General features: G+C 44.1%; 1 protein-coding gene across 1 annotated transcript in view; it reads right to left on the bottom strand.

The window, feature by feature from the left end:
* anks1b (ankyrin repeat and sterile alpha motif domain containing 1B) overlaps positions 1 to 22,687 on the bottom strand; it is a 227,704-nt gene that overhangs the window by 57,995 nt on the left and 147,022 nt on the right. Inside the window, 1 exon segment of the mRNA XM_062482750.1 lies at positions 7,179 to 7,377. Coding sequence (XP_062338734.1) covers positions 7,179 to 7,377 — 199 coding nt within the window.

The following is a 22,687-nucleotide window of genomic DNA, read 5'->3' as shown; positions in this document are numbered from 1 at the left end:
TCTTAAAGTTTGGGAACTTCACAGGTTGAGGCTAGTTTTGCTGAGTTGGGGTAGGAATCATCATAAAAAAATACAAAATTGAAATGTGCATTCAACATTTATAACCATAAAAGAGTATGTCTAAAATAGCAAACTAAATAAAATATAGGTATGCTCATACTAAGTTGACGACTTGCTAGTGAGCAGCAAGTGGCTCATCATTTCTTCTTGCTGGAGCTACTTTATTACTGGCTCAGCCTCTGAAATCGCTTGAGTTATGATTCCACTATATTATGGAGCCCACCAAGGCCATGTTTTCTGATGTTTCACAGCAATGTAGCATCATGCTAACAGCTATGTGCAGGTCTAGCGGTGTCAAATCCCCTGAGGGAGTGAGAAAGATGAAAAACAACCCAGCTGTGTACATTCTTCTCGTTTCACAGTCTTAGCCAGACAGAGCTTGGGTCAGAGTTTGAGATATTGAATTCACACTTTCGTTCCTGCTTTCCGTAAGTGGTGATATTGCCACGGCAACCGGTACATCTCCCACAGGCAGTGTGGAACCAATTGGACAGTCCCTAGATTCTAGTATGACGACGGATGGAACTTGCAACCGTCAATGAGATTTGACATTTGTTGAGTTTGATGTTGGAAGAATGGGAGTGGTACACATAAGTCTAAGTTTGTAATTCTAAGCATATGTGTTTGTTGAGCCTATAAATTCTTCCAAACATACACACTGCCTGCGAGTTTGTTCTGTAGTAACCCTTTACACACACACACACACACACACACACACACACACACACACACACACACACACACACACACACACACACACGTGGATTGGTTATTCTCTTAATGAGCACTAGTGTGTGTGTATCTGTGGGAGAGCCTGGAGGAGTGTCGTAGTAAACCCTGATGGGCTGATTCCAACTACTGGTTATACTGGTATCAATGGCAGTCTCAGCCCATCTTCATTAACCTTTAAATTAGGTTAATGAAAATACGCTGCGCTGACACAGCCTGTGGTGTGTGTGTGTGTGTGGGGGGGGGGGGTCAGTGTGTGGGGGATCAGGTGTGTGTGTGTGTGGGGGGGGATCATGTGGGTGTGGGAGGGGGAGGCAGAAAGCTACTGAAGAAGCATGCACTAGTGAATGAGAGACGAGATTCCATTCTATAGTATTGTGCTGCAGATAGACGGACTGATGAGCAAATGGACTGACAGCTGGTGGACATGCTTTGGCTGGATGGACAGCTACCCCCCACAATGTACAGGCTCACTTAAACACTGCCAAAAGCAATCGATTAGTTGAAAGCTCTGTTTAGTGAAATGTGTTTTCCAGACAGGATCTGAGATCAAAATGATGGCGGTCTTTAACACAATAGTATTCCTAATTAGAATTCAAACAGTGTATGTGGCTAAATAGGAAAGCTGGTCAGTACAGTAGCTAGCACACACAGACAAATACGAGTGAAAACTGGCACACACACTCTCCCTTACACAATTTAAAGAAACTCTCCCTCTTTCTTTCGCACACAAATACACACACTCATAACTACTAGGTCAGTGCCTGTTGACGATAAAGGCTGGTGCAGTGTCCGTTCTTGCGCAATCCATGGGTCCATAGCTTAGTGCAGCCCACCATGGCAGCAAATTAATATAATTATTTCTCTCCAACCGCTCATTCAAACAATTTCACATGCAACACAGCATGCCCTTTGGTCCTGAACAAAACACCTGACGATTTTCAACCTCACATAGTGCCAGGTTCATCTGATATTTAAGCAACAGACATACAAAACACAGCAAGCGTCATACAAAATAATGTGAAAAGTATGGATTTTACAGAACAAAATACTATAACTGGATACCTTATGCACAAAGTGGAGCACAGTCACCCCCCCACCTCCCAAGAAAAAACTAAAACTGAAACAAACTAATTCCAACAAAATAATCACATCACATGATTATGACAAAGGATGCACTGCCACAGAGGAACACGTTCTCTAAAAGTAAAGCTTCGCCAGTTTCAGAAAGTAAATTGTGACTTTAACTGCTGCGTTGGAAAACCAGAGGTGGAACCAGGGTGAACTCCAAAGGGGTCACAGAAGGTGATGGTTGAGGGAGCACTCATGTAATTGTATGTAAGTGGGGCCAATCATGGCCGTTTTGGGACTATTTCTGTCTCTTTGCAGCCCCGTAATGTGGCTTGGGTATCTAGGGCGATATACTTCTGCTGCCTGAAGTAAAGTCTGGTGTTACATGTTTATGATGTTGTTACAAAATACAATTTACAAATTATACTGATAAAGAGAGTGCAGTACACGATACGCAGGGCTGACAACTCTCACGCATTGGCCATGAGACACATGGCCAATGTGTCTCATGGCCATGTGCATTTCAGCCATTTCACATGCTTGTATTTCTCACGCCAACCAAGTAGTCCTGCCAACGTTGTAAACAGTAATGGACGAGGCGCAGGTACACGGAGTGAAGCAACATAAAAAGCACTGTGAAAGCTCGTCTCGGGGGGCTGCTTTGCTGCAGCAACATTTTAGTTGGCACCAAATCTCATTCCAAGGTTTTTTGAAAAGTTGGCAGCCCTGCTATACATTTAGTCATTTACATTTAGTCATTTACGAGTTTAGAAATGTACACATGTACAGACACTAAAAGAGCATTGCCCTGTTGATTGCTTGATTAATCATGCCTGACTTCTAAAGCTGTGTGCGTGCTCAGTTGTGTTGTGTGCGCATAACTATGTGTGTGTGACGGTATGTAACAGACGTAGCCATGCTCCGTCACAACAAGGTGTCGTTCGCCACTCGCTGGGCTCGAACGCACAACCTCTGACTTGCCAAGCGTGACCACTTCCAACTACGCCAACGAAAAGCTAGCTATTCATTGACGCGGGTGGCCTATTAAATACCTGAGGTGTGAGTTTCACCGATTCACACCGGTTACATGTGCACGCACGTGCAACTATGTGCGTGTGTCACTGACAACTGTATTATGGGGTACACCCATAATGGGGTGTAATTATGGGGGGTGGCAAGTGCCCTCGAACACCCGAAATGCATACAATGTAGACAAGCGGTGCCCACAATGTCCGTGTCGTCTCAGCCTTTTTATCATTGGTTCCCTATAGGGGGGATGGCGGCGACGTAGCGACGTAGTACTTGTGGGGACTTTCATAGCAGCGACGTAACCTTTGTAAACATTGCATTAACGCGTATGACGTGTAACCCGTCTGCAAAGCTAACAATCACAGCCACCGCTACGTCGCTACTTATGCAAAGCAGACAATCACTGCCACCACTACGTCTTCCATTATGTGGTATGTTAGCTATAATCTGTCTCAAGTCACCAACTGTAGGCTAAGTGGCTGGCTATCTATCAATGGGGAAAATAATGAAAGGACATCATCAGTGTGGCTATTTCAGCTAGCTAGTGTTGGGCTGTATTGGTAGAGACCTGAACAGCCAAACTCGTTTTGTCACTGACTGGTCATTGAAACGAGTAGAGTGGTAGTGGTTTGATTTAATATTGAAGAATAACATAAATTATAATATCTGGGTTTGGGTATGGTGTACCATGTTGAATGGGTCTTGGTCTTGAAACTTCTTGGTTAGTTGCAACTTTTAATTGACACATGTTAAGAAACTTGACTTTAATCGAAGGTTTGCCTCACTTTGAAGCAGTAAATTCAACGCTATGGGTAATCTCTTGAATGGTCAGGCTTCACTTCCGGTCTCACGAGATGATAATACCGGCATGGCATAATGGTTAGGCTAGATAGTTATAGCTGCCTTCTTATCGACCTAGTTATCCACATAATGGCAGACGTAGCGACGTAGCGGTGGCAGTGATTGTTTGCTTTGCAGACATAGCGACGTAGCGGTGGCAGTGATTGGCTCTAATCACCCCCATAGCGTAATTAGTGTCAGCATAGCTGCACACAGCATTCACCGCATACCTGATATGAGTGAATTATGCATAGGCTACTCTGGTGAGACAGAAACGCCTGCAAACACTTGCCCACCTAGGTGTGAGGTCTTTCAAAAATTAACTTGCCTTGGGTCAATATTTTATTTATGTTCGTGTTGTTAGTTGGTGATTATTGGCTACTACAATTTTAGCATGGTGGGTGCGAGTCCAGTCATGGATTGAACGGCGATCTAACCCATGTCGAAAGATCTCACGCGTCTAGGCGGGCAGGTGTGCGCAGGCATTTCTGTGCTGCGCAATTATGGGGTGTATAATCAGGGCTTCATTCAGCACTTGCTACAACTCGCCAGAGGATCCTACACGTACTTTACCCATATCAGGTACGCTGTGAATGCTCTGTGTGCAGTTACACTGACACTGAATACACCCCATAACAGAAGACATATCGCACAATCTCTACATCTAGCACCGCGTGCACCACTTCCGTGTTTTCCTCACAATAAAAACAAACGTATAAGCGACGAAACATCCTGAGGCACCTGGACGTAGCCACCATCCTCACATCAACACCTCAGCTATCAGCTTTCATCTCCCGCCCGCTACCGTGACCGTCTCTGAAAGAATGACAGAACGTGGATGCACCAACCAATGAGCCGCGTTTCATAACAGCTGTTCTGTAACGTGGATGCGGCATGGGAAGCAACTGGGTCCGGCTATAAATAGGGCTACTTCCACCCGTCCTCCACCACGGGTGGCTGACACCCACATACTACCGGGGGGGTGGGGGGTTGAGGGTAAGTGGGGGGCAGTTGTGTAAACACTGGGGCTGGAGTGGAATTCAATGAGCACTGGTCGGTCGAGAGGTTTCCATAAGGAATTAGGGCAAGGGGATGGAAACAGATAGACAGTCAGATAGATAGAGACAGGAAGGGAAAAAGGAGTATTCAGTGGAGGAGGAGAAGGAGGAAGGAGGACCTTATATGGTCTGCCGGAAAATACTTCCTTTTCTTGTTTCGTTATCGCTTGTTCTTTGGTCCTTCTCTCACCCACTCTCTTCTACTTGCACCACTCTCTCGCTCTCTCTCTCTTTCTTTTCCTCTCTTTCTGGTAATCACTTGATGTATCCACCTCTAAATGTAAGCCATCTCAAACATAACCACAGGCTCCTCGTGCACTGGCTGTTGCCGTGGCAACAACACAATGGACCTTATGAAGCTAATAAGTAGAGTAGAAGAGGAGAAAAATCGAGGGGAGGAGAGGAGAGGCTGAACATTAGGAAAATAAGAACCAGAAGAAAGATGAAAACAGGCACAGGTCTATTCCTGGAGGCTGGAGCGCAGAGCTGTTTGTACATAGGAGGAAGCTAGCGGAAGAGGGAAGGATAGGAGGAAGAACAAGTGAGGAAGAGAATGAGCAAAGAGTAAGAGAGAAGGAAGGAGCTAGAGACAGAGATAGCGCAAGAAAGAGAGAAGAAGAAAGGGTAAAATAATATTAACCCCGGAAAAGGGAGTTGGTCGGTCCATTTTGATTCATCACTGAAATCAAAACAGCATGTTGTGTGTGTTCTTAAATGACACCTGGTTACGTGTAATGAAGAAACAGTGGGTTTCCCTTTTGAAAGGATGAGCAGTTACTGGTGAAGGGATCAAAGACTGGCTAGCCCTCTGAACCATGGCTGCATGAATAAGCAAACTGTACACACACAGACACATACACATGTACACGTTTGGTTTGCAAACACAGACAGACCTCGCAGACCCATACGCGCTCACACAAACACGCGCCAGACCGAGACAAATGCAGGGCTTTTTGGCTAAGCAGGAAGCGAGTATCCAGTGCCTCTTCATCCTTCTCTCCTCTCTTTTCTCCCTCCTTAGGAGTGGGTGAGACAGTATGAGGTTACAGACGTAAACGAGCATCTATGTGTTCAGTCACGTCACCCGGCAACAGTCGCCGTCACCATCGCCTTGTCGTGACGACGGTGATCTCATCGCTAGGGGAACACACACCTAGCCCACACACTCAGTTAGTGTCTGGAGAGGGATGGTGGTGGAATGGGGACACAGGAAATGACACACAGGAAGTGGAGGCTAAACCTACGCACGCAGTCAGATGCTCTCAACCGTGTAGACAGTTTGTCTTTATGTGAAGGGTAGTGAAGTTGAGGTAAGTTCTTGGAAATGTGGTTTGTGTGTGGCAGAAAGAGAAAGAGAGAGTGAGAGAAAAGGAAGACAAAATAAACTCTGTTCATGTGTGCGTCAGTTAGCTGGCGTTCTGCTAAATAACGATTCCATAAATAACTATTCCTACCTGAGGCCCACTCTCTCAGACTCGGCAGGAGGAGGGGGGACTCTATTAGACGAAACACCCATTACATCGTGTTCAAAGACCCAGCAGTCAGGAACAGCACTATAAACAAACATCCTCTTCATCTCCCCATGTGGGATTCTGGACGTCTCCTGAACTAAAGACGACTGCTTGCTGCTACTTAACTCCTCAGGCCCCCGAAAGAAAGAAGGAATTCTTATGTGAATTATATCTCTGTGATGTGGGCTTTGGTACTGGAACATAGGGATTTAGCAAATTGTTCCAGCACTGACTAACTTGTTTCAGGTTCACACAAGTGGATCGAGATGGGAAATGGTCCATGTCCAATTCAATTCTTTTTTTTCCTCTCAAAGCCAAAGAGATAAACCAAAAAGAGCTAAATGATGAAGGGTGTCGACCATCCAGACATAATTAATAAATCCCCACACGGATTACTTAAAAAAGGAGACATTATAAATCAATTTCAAAGACTCCATCCCTCCTCTTTTTACCTTGTCAAGGCTTCAACAAGTTAGGGCAATGAGGAAAGGAAGTAGAGAAAGAGCGGAAAAGAGAGTGACAAGATAAAGAGCAATGAAAGAACAGAGTTAAAAGTAGTATTGGAAAACGTTCTACAATGTGCTACAAAATGCTTTTCTATTGAATCAAAAGATTATCGCAAGACAATGTCACAACTAAGTCCCCAAATTTCCCAACAACTCAGCTATCAACCCAAGTTTCATTGGCTCTGGAACTATTTGTTTTGTTTACAAATTCCTAGCCGCTTCATAGGGTTAATAAAACACTGGTTACTTTTCATCCTAACAACATTCAAAAGAGGATAGCAACTTTCCTGTCATGTTTGCACCCTGTCCCGTTCCAGGGAACACCTTCCGGACACAGTACCGTAAGTGAGACACTGGGAGGGGTGGCAGGTTACCTGTGAGTGGTTGACAGTCGTCGTTGGAGCCCGCTGAGTCGTTGTTGGGGCTGAGCGGGGGGCTGAGCGGGGGGCTGGCGGGGGGGCTAGTGCTGAAGCTGGCGTAGCCCAAGGAGGAGCTCACCTCTGAGGGCTCGCAGCTGTGGTTGACTGGCCTCTGGACGTCCTGGGACGAGGAAAGAGACGTCCGCTGTTTGGGCTGGATTGATAAGGAGGAGAAGAGAGACAGCGAGAGGGAGACAGAGATAGAGAGAGAGAGATAGATAGATAGAGAGAGTGAGAGAGAGAGAGAGAGAGAGAGAGAGAGAGAGAGAGAGAGAGAGAGAGAGAGAGAGAGAGAGAGAGAGAGAGAGAGAGAGAGAGAGAGAGAGAGGGGGGGGGGGGGGGAGAGGGAGGGAGAGAGAGAGAAACAGCAAGAGAGAGATAAAGAAAGAAGGAGAGAGACAGAGGGAGAGAATGTCATAACTCAAAATAAGTCTGATTTTTAACACCCTTGTTAAAAGGTACAGCAGAGGTTACGATGGGAATGGAACGGTAAAGCAGTCACAGCAACGCCATGCTCTGCTCTGGCACAAGAGTGTTGAGTGTATAGACTCAGGTTAAAGGCAGGTAAGGGGACCTCCAAACATCTTCGCTACAAACAGAGCAAGAGAGCAAGAATCACAAAGAGAGAAAGTCAGTCAAGGGGATGTCAAATCAACCTTTTTCACAAAGGTGAGTGAGTTTGTGAGTCTGTGAGTGAGTGCATGACGATAGAAAGAAAGAAAGCAAGAGAGAGAGAGAGAGAGAGAGAGAGAGAGCTAGGGGCTGATGGGTTGAGGAAAGGAGACAAAGATCAAGAGGTAAAATGATGTGAAACATCAACAACATTGAGGAAAAGCAGAGAGGAGATGTATGCATCTCAGTTCTCTGTAGTCTTGAATTATAATGTGTGTGTGTGTGACAGAGGCTGAATATTTCTGTTCCAAACTGCTGTACACTGTAGGAGCAGCACCCTGATGTTGTGTAAGACACAGGAAGTGTTGCATAAGGATTGGCTCAACTGCCTCTTACATTACCAAGTCCAAGTGATGTATGCATATTACCAAAAGCATAAATACAGTGTGTGTGTGTGTAGGTTTGTTTATAGGAGAGACAGACAGGTATGTTGGTTTATGGTCTCCCTGCAGGAGTACAGTCATAATGCATGCTTGGATAACTGTGATTACTATATAGCTACAGACATGCAAATGATCCCTTGTATATTATACCAACTGTATATTCACAGATAAATCTTTGCAATATTTACATCACAACACTTCAGTGTATGAGCAGAGGTGATTTGTGCCTAACACACACATCTTGTGTAACCATTCAGAGAACAGACCTACACACATCATACATAACATCCACTAGTACCACAATCTTTAGCAGATAATTCCAACAAAATAAGACAAAAAAAATGATTTATGCAAAAAATGAAAGTTATGCAAAAAAGTGACACTCTACGGGTGTCATTGTGGATGCCTGTACTGTGAAAGTATATTTGTGTACATGTGTTTTTTGTTATGTCTGCATGATGTGATGAGTTTGTGCATGTGTGAGTTTGTGTGTGTGTGAGGGCACACGTGTTTCTGTTTGTTTTAATGGCATGTGCATGCACTTCTAAATCTGAAGGTCACTGACTGAGACGAGTGGTTAATACAGAGCGAGAGAGAGAGAGAGAGAGAGAGAGAGAGAGAGAGAGAGAGAAAGAGAGAGAGAGAGAGAGAGAGAGAGAGAGAGAGAGAGAGAGAAATTTGATTTGACGGAAAGAAAAATTATCTAGAGACAAAAGGATGCAGGCAGGTACTAGGGAAAGATGCATGGAAATTGCAGATGCATGGAGGGAGAGGAGAAGCAGAAGAAAGAACGAGAGAGTGGAGATAGATTCACAAAGAAAATATGTGTATTAAAATAAAAAAGAAGTGAACAGCAGGTGGGACAATTAAACACTTTTCCCTTCACCAAAAACCTACGCATCTCTCTAGACAGTGGGCCAGTCCCTTACGGAAGAAAAATATATTGACTAATATATAACTTGAAATATAATGTAATATATTTTAATATATTATTTTCTATTACATTTACCAATATATTATATATGGAAATACATGGGCTAATATATTGATGATAAATATATTAATAATATATTATACACTATAATATATATTTATGTGTTAAATTGCAATACATTGCAAAACATACAAATGATTGTGTTTATATTAGTGGTGGGCATAGATAAAAAAAAATAATCTAGATTAATGTCACTGTAATCTTGGAATTAATCTAGATTAAATCTCATTCGAATTTGAATTCCGCCGAAGGCATTCAGAATATGTGTGCTACCCAAATAATGACTAAGTCTTTGAGCACGGGTTTCTCAAGCCAGGTGGCGCATTAGACCAGGGGCTCATCTCCAGTTTCAAAAATGCATCACAAACTGCTTACATTTACATTTAGTCATTTAGCAGACACTCTTATCCAGAGCGATTTACATTAAGTACAGGGACATTCTCCCCGAGGCAAGTAGGGTGAAGTGCCTTGCCCAAGGACACAACGTCATTTGACACGGCCGGTTCTACTATGATAATTGGTGATGAAAATAAATTATGTTCAATAAGATGTACTTGTGTTTACTAACTGTTTATTCAGTTAAACATGAATTTTGAACTGTAGGCCTACATAAAAGGTAATCCACTGAGCGAGGAGATTAGTTTGCTTGGCTGATACATTTACATTTAGTCATTTAGCAGACGCTCTTATCCAGCGCGACTTACAGTAAGTACAGGGACATTCCCCCGAGGCAAGTAGGGTGAAGTGCCTTGCCCAAGGACACAACGTCAGTTGGCATGACCAGGAATCGAACTGGCAACCTTCGGATTACTAGCCCGACTCCCTCACCGCTCAGCCAACTGACTCCCGAATAGATAGAGTTGATAGAGCTGTGCTGACGGGCTTGCCTCGGTTGCACTCAAACATAATAGTTTGACTACGACTCTTCCCCTGCGCTACATCAGTGCTTGGCCCGGCATCTTCCGCATTATAAATTCCGCATTGCACAAGGCGCAAACAACCTTAGTCTTGTCGAGGTTTCCATTGGGAAGCTTCTTAAAAATAAATTTTCCCTGAAGCAAACCCGGCGGCTTCATAGCTGCATCCATGTTAGCACGTCACATTTGATGTGGTAATTTCATACACAAGGCATACACATAGTTTCGACGACTCGTTCTCGCCCCCTACAGTGAAATTCGGCTAGGTATATATCCGCGCTAAAATATCAAGGTGAAAGTCATCAAAGCTTACGTAGTATAGACCCAGCTCCCAACCCAACTTTGAGAAGACATTAACGGCGATATTTGTTTTATCGCCCGATAAGAGTCTCACGTTAACGCAGCACGTTAATGCCGATAACGGCCCACCACTAGTTTATATATCCCAAAATATATGCAATTATATTTATCCAGATTCCATTTTAGATGGAATCTGGATAAGAGCGTCGGCTAAATGACTAAATGTAAATTTAGATATCACCATATATTTACATACATTGTATAATATATATTTCCATATAGTTGTACATATATTTAAAATATATTCTACCATATATTAAACAATATATGTAAATACACTATATCTTTACATATATTAACCATACATTTTCCCATATACAGCGGCTTATATTATGGTGGTTATTTATAAATACCACCATAATGGGAGTCAGGTGGCTGAGTGGTTAGGGAATCGGGCTAGTAATCTGAAGGTTGCCAGTTTGATTCCCGGCCGTGCAAAAATACCTTGTGCCCTTGGGTAAGGCACTTCACCCTACTTGCCTCGGGGGAATGTCCCTGTACTTACTGTAAATTGCTCTGGATAAGAGCGTCTGCTAAATGACTAAATGTAAATGTACATACATAAATACATATATTTTGGGATATATAAACACATACATGTATATTATATATTCATGTTCAATATATCCCATACATGTATATTATATATTCATGTTCAATATATTCATGTTCAATATATTGCAATATATTACATGAATATATATTATAGTGTATAATATATTTATCATCAATATATGTATTGGAAAAAAAAATTATTAAATCCCATTTATGGGAATATATTGCCTAATATATCACATGTTATTTTCCACTATACTGCAATATATTTTCCTTCCGTAAGGGGTAGGGCATTGGAGGGAAGCCTTAATAGCCAATAGTCAGCAGAAGCTCGAGAGCAATTCATCAACCAGACAAGCTGGGAGTGACAGGCAGCATACACGGCCAATAGGGAATACAATCATATTAAGCAAGGCCAATAGGGAATAGAGCAGTAGGAGGGATGCTGCACTGTATTTACTGCTGTACATGCAGGCCTGCAACCTCTACAGGCAGGTTGATGTGGTTTCAGTAGAACATAAAGGTGATGCATGTGTATACACAACACTGTGTTTGTCCAAACAGGAGAGGCAACTTTCAGTGTCAGTCTGTGTTTGTTAGGCGAGTGTTAGGAGGTTAAACTACACGCAACCTCGGGCTATAATGGAAAGAGTCTATTCCCAAGGCTTCAAATTGTAACCTGCATATTTTACTTTGCAGATGGAGAGAATGGGAGAAATTGTGTGTGTGGCATAAGTTTATTTTGGAGTCCTTATCCTTTACTCTCACTCACTCATTCACTAATTCTGTTGAGCAACAGATCTCTCTCAGGTCTCATCCACAGCTCATTAGGAACTCACACACACACACACGTCTGTCTCGTACTGTAGCGAGTGAGCGATGACAACAACAGAGTGATCGGCGGACTAATGAACACGTCACGCCGAGCGAGGAGAGGATTAACAACCGCACCTGATTACCAGGGACTCACATCCCCTGTTTACCCAGACAGGACACACACACACACACAGGATTTTAGGATGCCTTTATGCATGCCTCTCCCACCTGTAAGCGTATCCCACAAGGGGAAAAGGTGAGATTATACACTCATTTACATATAGTTAATGATTGTGTTTGTGGGTGTGTGTGTGCTGTCAATCGCATGTATTGAGCCCCCCACAGTTCACAGTCAATGCAAGGTGAGGTGTGTGCCAGGAATCGTGCAATAATTTATGGATGGTAATTATGGTAATCAACAGTGCAGATTAGGCGGGGTGTGTGTGTGTGTGTGGGGGGGGGGGGGGTACGAATTCTTCATGGAACATGTGTATGTGAGTATCTCCATTTTGAGCACGTGCACATGTTAGATGGGCTATGCGGAAAATGTTAATGTATTCTAATGGTGCTAATACAAGGCATATGGAAATATACGATTTTATGTTGATCACACACTTCCATTAATGCCAATTTCAAGATGACTATTCAGCAATTCTGCTTCCAGGACAGGAAGGTAATTATTGTAATGATTCTTGTTTATGCAAATGTTATGCAGAAATATTTCATAGCCTGCACTAATCAGGGCTAATGATTGGTATTCTAGAGTTATATACCATTGCTGCTACAAACAGGTGGTGTGCAAACTGGGGAAGTATGGTGGCAGGAAAGCATTAAAACTGCACTGTGCTTGAATTTGAACAATTGTTCCAAAACATTTCAAAATGTCATACTTTGGTTTGTTTAGTACAGAGACCAAAAAAGTACATGTCTATATTTGTATAAATAAAATAATTGATTTCCATCCTCTACTATATCTCTTCCTCATCCTCATTCGCTGTCTTCTCACCTCCACTCCCTCCATGAATTTTTTGTATTTATTTTTTGTATTTATTTTTTTAAGGAATGCCGCTCCAAGACAATGTGGTCGTCGTAGCAACAACGCATCCCAATGCAGGATATGTGCAATGTGGAGCAAGGAAACCACATTGCACACACACACACATTACAAAAACTAACCTGCAAAGACAGAGACAAGAATTAAAAAATTTAAGATACATGGGTCATTCAGTGCTATAGTGAACTATGCTATCAAAATGAATGAAAGAGGACATTTAAAGGAAAGGGCATTTCAAGAGGAGTCTTAAACCACGACTGATAACATGGTTGAGATGCACAAGTGCACCGCCAGAAATAAGCGCAGCTAGTTCAGGCAGGGCAATCGGGCAGCGCGCGTCAGTCATCGGGGACGTAAGGCGTCTTACTCCACCTTCCTTTCCTCCGCCCACTACCACACCCATGTTAGCAGCGCATATCCATTGGGCCACGTCCGATAAAGCGTCTTTAAAAGACGTGCGGATACGCACACACTCACCCCGGTTGTTGTATGATCAGTGCTGCTGCCGCCCTCCACCATCCCCTTTCTCCCCCGTGCTGTCTGTCTGTTCGATCCCTCCGGGGGATTATATCTCTATTGCTCCCTGCCTCATATGTCAAGTATGGATGTGTTGCATCGAGGAGACAGGGAGCGCTTCCCTTGGATCATCCACTCCGCCAAAGTTAAATCTACATGTCCATGTCATGTAACAATAAATGCTCAAATCTAATACGTGATTGTCTTGACTGAATTACTATTATACTGTGTTTCCTGTCAATTTTCTTTAGAAAACAAACAGAATAAAATTTACAAATAATTAAACTTCTATCAAATTAAATAACCTTAGGCACCATTCACTGTGACAGGATAAGTCAGCTGCCAATCAACAGCCAGCCTTTCCTCGAATCAGATTAGACGGGGAAATGTGAAGTGACAATTGAGTATTAGAAGGATGCTCAGTATCGAGGCTGAGAGAAAGAGGGAGAGATAGAGAAAGAGAGAGAGATGGAGACAGAAAAAGAGAGAGATTGCGAGAGAGATTGAGAAAGAGAGAAATGGAGAGAGAGAAGAGGGAGAGAGATGGAGAGAGAGAGAGAGAGAGAGAGAGAGAGAGAGAGAAGAGGTTTCAAGTCATTTGCACAGTAGAACACAGGGTTATTCTGGACATTGAAATTCTTGTGAGATGGCAAGCAACAGTTACGAAGCAGCATAGTTGCAATAGCATTTGAGAGTGGAAATGCACGAAACTTCGAATTATGGCAAATGGACAACAATGTACTACAATGATGAGTGTAGTATGGTCAACAAGACCACACAGAGCCAACATCTTGCCAGACCTGAAGAGTGATTCAATCACATCAGACAAACCTAATCAGCCCTTGTGACACCCTCAGTATGCTGATTACCCACCAAACGCCGATGCAAAGGAACCATAGAATGGGGGGGGACCTCCCCAATCTACCTAATCAGCCCTCCTGTTGGCTTGCAAGCTTCAAAGGGCCTGCTTGAGACAACACGTCTCCAGCAACCATTTGCTATCCGTTTCGGCGGCGATTTGAAAAAAGAACATACCTTGATCAGACCTTTTGAGGAAAGTTCTTGAGACTTCACCTTTACCACAAGAGTACAAGGTGGAGAATTATGAGAGGGATATTTGTGTCATGTTTGTTACTTTGTTTTAATGTTGTTTTCACTGAAATCTTGATTCTAGTAACAACTCCTTCTTCCTGAAAGATAACCACGTCATTCTTGGTATCTACACAAAGCTATCATAATAAAACAAGCATTCAACTATATTTTGTAACTGTACCAAGATGTCCAGAACAATATTTGAACAATCGTATGAACCAGCCAAAGATCAGATCACACCTTTGGTAGGTGTGAAGGAAGGAGGGGGGAGTTGAGAACCCAGCTTCCCCCAATCAACATCTGATCCCAGACAGGCCTTCCCTCGAACTCTGAACTGTATAAAGCCCTAAGATGACCATCAATCTCGGACTCCAGCGAAAACCAACCATGGCATGAACGCCATCAGGATTGGCGTTCCAAAGGACGTCGCCAAGCTTCTCCTGAGATTCAACTTCATAGTGAACGCGTCACTATCTGGACGTTTCAACAGAAGAACTAAAAACGCAATGCTAATTGCGACTTCACTGAGATCCCGCAGACTCAGTCACATGACCCAGCGCAGCCGCGCTTTGACTTCAGATTCTTCAAATGGACATTTGGCGCGAACCACCCTCAACCTCATTGATCAACCCCTGATCAAACGTAACTATGGCTAACGCTCTTTCCTCCTCTTCATGGCATTGGCGTGAGCTCTGTTTATGATTTGTAAGGATGTAATCATTGACTGTACAATTTCTGTCTTTCTTTAAGTTAGACCATTTCATTATGTTCATTGAAACCAATCTCCCATATCAAACCCATAATCTAACTTGTTCATAAGATCTGTTTACCTAACTTGAATAAATTCATTGTAAAGATATTTTGACGTGCGTGTTCACTGATGTTACGATTGGCTCTACACTTATTAGTACTTAGTACTTAGTATTTCTATCTTTAAACGAGCAAAGCCCGCTACATGAGAGAACGTGAGCATTTTATCCCGAAATTACACACGGCTCTTATTAATGCTATATAATGCTCCATTCACTTGAATGGGTTTTCCCAACGTTCTGTGGTCAACTATGTTTCCATATTTGACAGTTGCTATGCATAATTGACCGCTGTCAAGGGAAGTGGCCTTTTTGCCTCGGATTCACGTCTTTCATAGCACTCCACAAGTAGTCCGGTAACTTATCAAAGAGTATAGAAGCACATATAAGTTATTTGAACTTATCAACCCCAGAGTATTCTGTTGCTTAGCGACGTCAGCTGATCTGAAGCCTACCGGAAAAAAAACGTATTTGCCGAACTATTTCTCTGCTGATCAACACTACAAATGGTAACAAATAAAGTGTAAAAAGACATACTGTGTTAAGTTATTTTTTCGTTTTGGCAAGTAGCCGTGTAATAAGCAGTCATTATCGGAAAAATAAGCCCCTTCAGGGCTTCCGCTTCGAGTCGGGGTGCTGTTGGCCCTGTCGGGGACTATTTTCCCCATAATGACCGGCGTTCTATACATTATCCCTTACTTAGTTCCTAATACATTTTGCTGCTTGTTGTGATGTTGGCATTTTTCTGAATTTGGGATGGCGATTTCCAATACGACAAATGTATGGTTCTGGTTCCTGTCGACATTAAAAGAACGCCTTATGTGTGATCCACTTTACATTGTCCACTCACAAGTTGACTCCAGCTACTTTATTTAACCAAGACGGTAGAGCTACAGTACACAAAGTAAATGTCATATAAGGCTGCATGCTCTACACATGGTAATGGGCTGGAGTGGCACTCAGATCCTTGCGGCAGGTCAGATTCTTGTTGGCAGGTTTGTTTGCAGATCAAGCCATTCAACAGGGGGTGCACAACGCGTACAGGGCCGGAGTGGCGCCACTTTTCAGCCCGAGAGTTTCAGGTCCAAGACCGGACCACTTTTTTGTATCATATATTGGGTGATACAAAAAAGCTAATATTTTTATAAAATGTAATATTTTGCTTGCGAATAGGTTGACAACGCTACAACGACATTAGCCGAATAATTACATTTCTAATGCTAATCATTAGGCCTATATCTCTCAATACCAGTTGCCACTTGTGTTTGTCCTCTTGAAAATAAATCGGTAAGCTTGGCACATTTGGCAGCATCTTCCTCCAATGCCTTTCTTTTGTTCAACCTGGCTTTTTCAGCCCCTCCTGACCTCTTCCTCCCATCCATCCTCTCTGACACGTATCGTTACGGTAGGGCCGCCCGGCCCAGCTATCGGTAGCCTATCTGAGAAAACCTTTTGGAAAAGATGGGCTGTGGACCCAACCAACTCTATTTAGGAGGGGAGAACTCCCTCACATGGTACAACCCATGCAGAGGTTGCGGTATCAGAATGCGGAACGTGTGTAGCCTACTTTAAGGAATGATAGACTAACGTGACAAATGTCAATAACAAAAAAAATTGGCCCTCGACCGGCCCAAAAGTGAAGCGGCCCACCGGGATTTCTCCCGATTCTCCCGATTACCAACCCCGGCCCTGGACGCGTAGCATCTAGCAGTAGCCTCTGTCTGTTCCATCACATGCATTTGTAATGCCTGAGGGCTGGGGGGGGCACCCTGCTGTGTGTTAAATCGAATCCTTAGTCAGCGCAGACCCGTGACACACACACACAGATGCAACAACACACCTGCAATCCTGCACACATCCACGTGGTTAGCACATGCAATTAGGCGACACAAGTGCGTGTATGCAAGAGTAAGAGATGTAGAAAAAGGGAAAGAAAGAGAAAAAGAGAGAGAGAGAGAGAGAGAGAGAGAGAGAGAGAGAGAGAGAGAGAAAAAGAAAGAAAGAGGGGGGTGGAAGACAGGAGTCTATCTCTGAGGTAATTAGAGGGCAGACCAGCTCCCTGTTGGCTCGTTAGAGAAGAACCACAGAGAGGACTGAGTCTGGAGAAGAGCAGGATTTCACTCCTCCTCTTGCTCCCCCTCTCTCTAGTCCTCTCAATCCCCCTCTCTCCTCCTCTCACTCCCTCTCTCTCCTTCTCCACTTACTCCCCCTCTCTACTCCTTCTCTCAATCCCGCTCTCTCCTCCTCCTGTTCCCTTTATCTCTCTCTCCTTCTCGCTCCCTCTCTCTCCTTTTCTTGCTCCCCCCTCTCCTCCTTCTCGCTCCCTATCTCTCCTTCTCTTGCTCCCTCTCTCACCTCCTTCTCTCGCTCCCTCTCTCTCTTCCTTCTCTCGTTCCCTCTCTCTCCCTACGACACACTCTCTGTAATGGCATCTCGAGGTATTTTCTCTGTACTATGATCCGGTCTCTTTCTTTCTGTCTCTCACTGCCTTCTTCCCTCATTCCATCTCTCTCTGCAGCCAAAGCAAACAGAGATAATCACTGTTCATTGATTATGAAGGTGTGTCTGTGTGTGTGTATACCCCGTGATGTGAGCCAACAGTCTCAGTAGATCAGTGATTGATGACTACTAACAGATTAATGAGCTCTAAATGACAGAACAAGCCTAGCATGCGTGTGTTTGCTTGTTCGTGTGTGTGTGTTTGTATGTGCAAGAATGGATCGAGGTCGATGAGTCCACCAGCCCTCTCAAACAGGACACGATTAGGAAATGTACATTGCAACCGCCTACCCCACCAATCCTCTCGTTAACACGCGCGAGCACACACACTCCAGTGGTGATTTCTCTGTAACAATGGTGCTCACTTGAACTAATCTCTCAATATGACTGTAGTGGATGAGAGTCCTAATCTACCCCTCCCCCAGGCCCCCTTCAGCCCTCAACTAGCCCTCATCCAGCTCCCCTCTGTTTGGGACCTGGATTTTCTATCTGGCTCTGCCGCACAAAGGTTATGGGTGAGCTGTGTGTGTGCGCTTGGGTACGCAAGGGTGTCCCTGTAGCCTGGAAGCTGTTATCTATGCCACCCTTGGGGAGTTTCCAATCATACACGTTGTGGAGCCTGGCTCAGCAGGGGGGAGGGGATCAAGGAAGGAGGGAAAGGGAGGGATGGTACATCACTTTTTCCACATAATTCTACACACGATACCCCATAATGGTAAATTCAGTTGATTGGACATAATTTGGAAAGGCACACACCTGTCTATATAAGATCCCACAGTTGACAGTGCATGTCAGAGCACAAATGAAGCCAAGAAGTCCAAGGAATTGTCTGTGGACCTCCGAGACAAAAATGTATCGAGGCACAGATCTGGGAAAGGGTACAGATAACTGTCTGCAGCATTGAAGGTCCCAATGAGCACAGTGTGTCCATCATCTGTAAATGGAAGAAGTTTGGAACCACCAGGATCACCTCTTCCTAGAGTTGGCCGCCCGGCCAAACTGAGCGATCAGGGGAGAAGGGCCTTAGTCAGGGAGGTGACCAAGAACCCGATGGTCACTCTGACAGCGCTCCAGCGTTGCTTTGTGAAAACTGGAGAACCTTCCAGAAGGACAACCTTCTCTGAAGCACTCCACCTATAAGGCCTGTATGGTAGAGTGGTCAGACGGAAGCCACTCCTCGAGTTTGCTGGAGGAGTGGCTGGAGTTTGCCAAAAGGCACCGAAGAACTCTCAGACCATGCGAAAACAAAATTCACGGGTCTGATGAAAGAAAGATTGAACTCTTTGGCCTGAATGCCAAGCGTCATGAGGAAACCAGGCAACGCTCATCACCTGGTCAATACCATCCCTATAGTAAAGCATGGTGGTGGCAGCATCACGCTGTGGGGATGGTTTTCAGCGGCAGGAACTGGGAGCGTAGTCATGATAGTCCACATATTTAAATTTTAGGTCCCTATATGTTTATTGTATGCACCTTCCTGCCAAAGCAAATTCCTTGTCTGTGCAAACTTTCATGGCGAATAAATCCCATTCTGATTCTGATGATCGAGGGAAAGATGAATGCAGCAATGTACAGGGACATCCTTGATTAAAACCCTGATTCGGAGCGCTATGGACCTCAGACTGGGGCGAAGATTCATCTTCCAACAGGACAACGACCCAAAGCACACAGCCAAGTTAACAAAGGAGTGGCTTCAGGACAACTCTATGAGTGTGAATGTCCATGAGTGGCCCAGACTTGAACATCTCTGGAGAGATCTGAAATTGGCTGTGCACCAACGCTCCCCATCCAACCTGATGGAGCTTGAGAGGTCCTGCAACGAAGAATGGGAGAAACCGCCCAAAAATAGGTGTGCCAAGCTTGAAGCATCATACTCAAAAGACTTGAGGCTGTAATTGCTGCCAAAGGTACTTCAACAAAGTATTGAGCAAAGTCTGTGAATACGTATGTACATGTTTTATTTTCATTCTTAACATTTTTTTATCTATTAAAAATATTAAACAAACTTTTTTCACTGTCATTATGGGATACTGTGTGTAGAATTTTGAGGGAAAAAATGTATTGAATCAATTTTGGAATAAGGCTGTAATATAACAATGTGGAAAAATGGAAGCGCTGTGAATACTTTTCGTATGCACTGTACACACACACACTCCAGGATCAACATCTGGTATAACAGGTCCATGTTACACCTCCATCGCCAATGCATGACAGAACAGAGGGAAGGACAGCAGGGAGACAAAAAGGAGGACTGTGAGGAGAGATGGTTACAATGAAGGAGAGGGGGAGCAGAGATAGAGAGAGAAGGACAAGGAGGAGGAGAGGGGAAGCAAAGAGGGAGAAAGGGGAGAGGGAGAGCAGAGAGAAAAAGAGGAGAGAAAGCAGAGAGGGAGGAGGAGGATGAGTAGAGAGGGAGGAAGAGGAGGAAATAGGGAGCAGATTCAGTAGATTCAGACTACCAGAGAGATAAGAGTCTTTTGTTTTGAAAGAACAAAAGAGAATGAGAGCACACGCACTCACTCACTCACGCACAGACACACACACAACTCCAGACAGCTGTTCAGCCAGTGGGTAAACAGTCAAGGGGTGAAGGCTGGAGATCATGTAGCAGATAGAGTGATGCGACCCAGTGGGTCGAGCAGCAACAAGCTGGGTGGAGCAGGGTGGAGCAGCAACAAGCTTGTCAATCCACCACTCATCCTCTGTCCTGTGGACGATTCCCTTCTGCTTTCTGGTCCTCTGTGACTCACCCCCCCCCCACCCCCCTCCTCTCTCGCCCCCCCCTCTCTCATCCCCTGGCAGAGATCAAGAGCTTGTGTTCAGAAATTCAGATGTCGGAGGGGGTTAAAAGAAGAACATGGTTTGTGTGTGTGTGTGGAGGGGGGAGGAGGGAGGGTGGGGGAAGATATACTGAGATGATAGCCTCTGTCGGGGGCATTCGTAATCCACCCAACCAATCCTGCGTGTATGTGACAGGTGGACGAGGAAGACACTGTACAGTACAAGCTTCAGAGTATATTGACACACCCCGAGGTGAACGTCAATCAAACGAGCCATTCACGGGATTCTGTCATTTCTGTCATTTTCTTGTTGGACGCTTCTTTTTAGGAAACTAAGTGAGAGTGTACATCATTGCCTTGAAATCAGATTGCATTGTGGTTAAGAATGAGATGAACAAATGTAGGTATGAGCCTACGAGATGTAAGCTTGTACGAGATGTACATCCGTGAGTCTCCACCCTCACAAACTCACGGTTTTAAAGGCGCGTTATCACTAACTGTTGACTGTCCCACTGTTATATCGTCAAGTACACGAGGGGTCTTTGGCAGACATTTTGAGGTCTTTATGAACCCTTTCCGTAGGTCTGCATGTTTGCAGACTTTGGCTGAGGGAATTGCCCACAATTCACAGCGTTGTGACGTGAACACGGGGGTTACCAGGGAAAGCCCGGAAGCGAGAGAAATAAGGCGGGTTTGCCGGGATTTAAGAGAAGAAAAAATAAGAATGGTAAACAAACAAGCATGGAGCAACCAACCCTGACGTAAACATGTTTAGAAGAGGTTATAACTAGTGCTGTCAGTTAAACGCGTTAACGCAAACTGCAAATGTTTACTCCTCGACAGGTCTGCAAACGCCTTTGTAAACCGAGATTTGTTCAAACGTTTGTTAACCGAGACTGTAGGTCGAGGTTAAAAAACAACCTTTAACAAATCGAGGCGACAAAGCGTTTGCTGACCTGTCGAAGAGTATACATTTGGTTTCTTATATACTACAAACATACGTCGGAAGATCCCAAATCAAACACGGCAAATCTGGAGCAGACGCCTTGTTGTCAGAGCAATCAGCTGCACTTGCACTGGTGATGTCACTACATCTCCAATTTCTTTCAACCAGAATTTGTTGTCTGTCTGCTTCAGATACTTATTTAAAACAGGAAGCGATTGCGGGGCGTTTTCGGACCTGTGCAAAAAACTTTTTTGGTTGTTTTAGGCTACTTTGTTGCCGAGCAGATGCCACGTTGTTAAGGTCAATCGTTACATCTCCAAGGCAACTGCTTGTTGCTATGTCCGTAAAAACGTTTATTTACCTCTGCAAACTTTCAGGAGGTGTACAAACGGATTTATTCACTTTTGAGAACGTCTTCTGGGCCAATAGGAACAGCGTATTGATCCAATTATAATACTAGTATGTAAGAAACCCATTTTAACAGGGTCAATTTTTTTGGCGCAAGATTAACGTTCTTTTTGGCCTAGCAAACTTTGTAGTTTTTTTTACATGCTGTTGCAACAACCAGTGATGTTAGAAAAACTACAACACCACACTGGATCTAGCTAGAACGGAAACAAAACAATAGGCACGCCGCACACACTTGTTTGGGCTTGCGAGCCGGCTAAAGAGTAGTAGGCTAACGTTACGTTTTGAGTGGATGGCGAGCACGAGACGCCGAAATGGATGCCAATAAGATTCTGAATGGAAAGTTTACTTTTATACATTTACATTTACTCATTTAGCAGACACTCTTATCCAGAGCGACTTACAGTAAGTACAGGGACATTCCCCCCGGGGAAAGTAGGGTGAAGTGCCTTGCCCAAGGACACAACGTCATTTGGCACAGCCAGGAATCGAACTGGCAACCTTATGATTACTGGCCCGATTCCCTCACCGCTCAGCCACCTGACTAACTTATAAAGTTGCCAAATAGTTCCATTGACAAGACCAAAGTGATCTGTGTGTTTTGTCGTTGTGAACTGAGTTATCATTGCAGCACGTCCAGTCTGAAATACCACTTGATGGCCA

This window comes from Osmerus eperlanus, chromosome 17, assembly GCF_963692335.1.
Source record: "Osmerus eperlanus chromosome 17, fOsmEpe2.1, whole genome shotgun sequence".
NCBI lineage: Eukaryota > Metazoa > Chordata > Actinopteri > Osmeriformes > Osmeridae > Osmerus > Osmerus eperlanus.
Note: the sequence above shows the minus strand (reverse complement) of the source record. Positions and strands in the feature narration are given on the sequence as shown.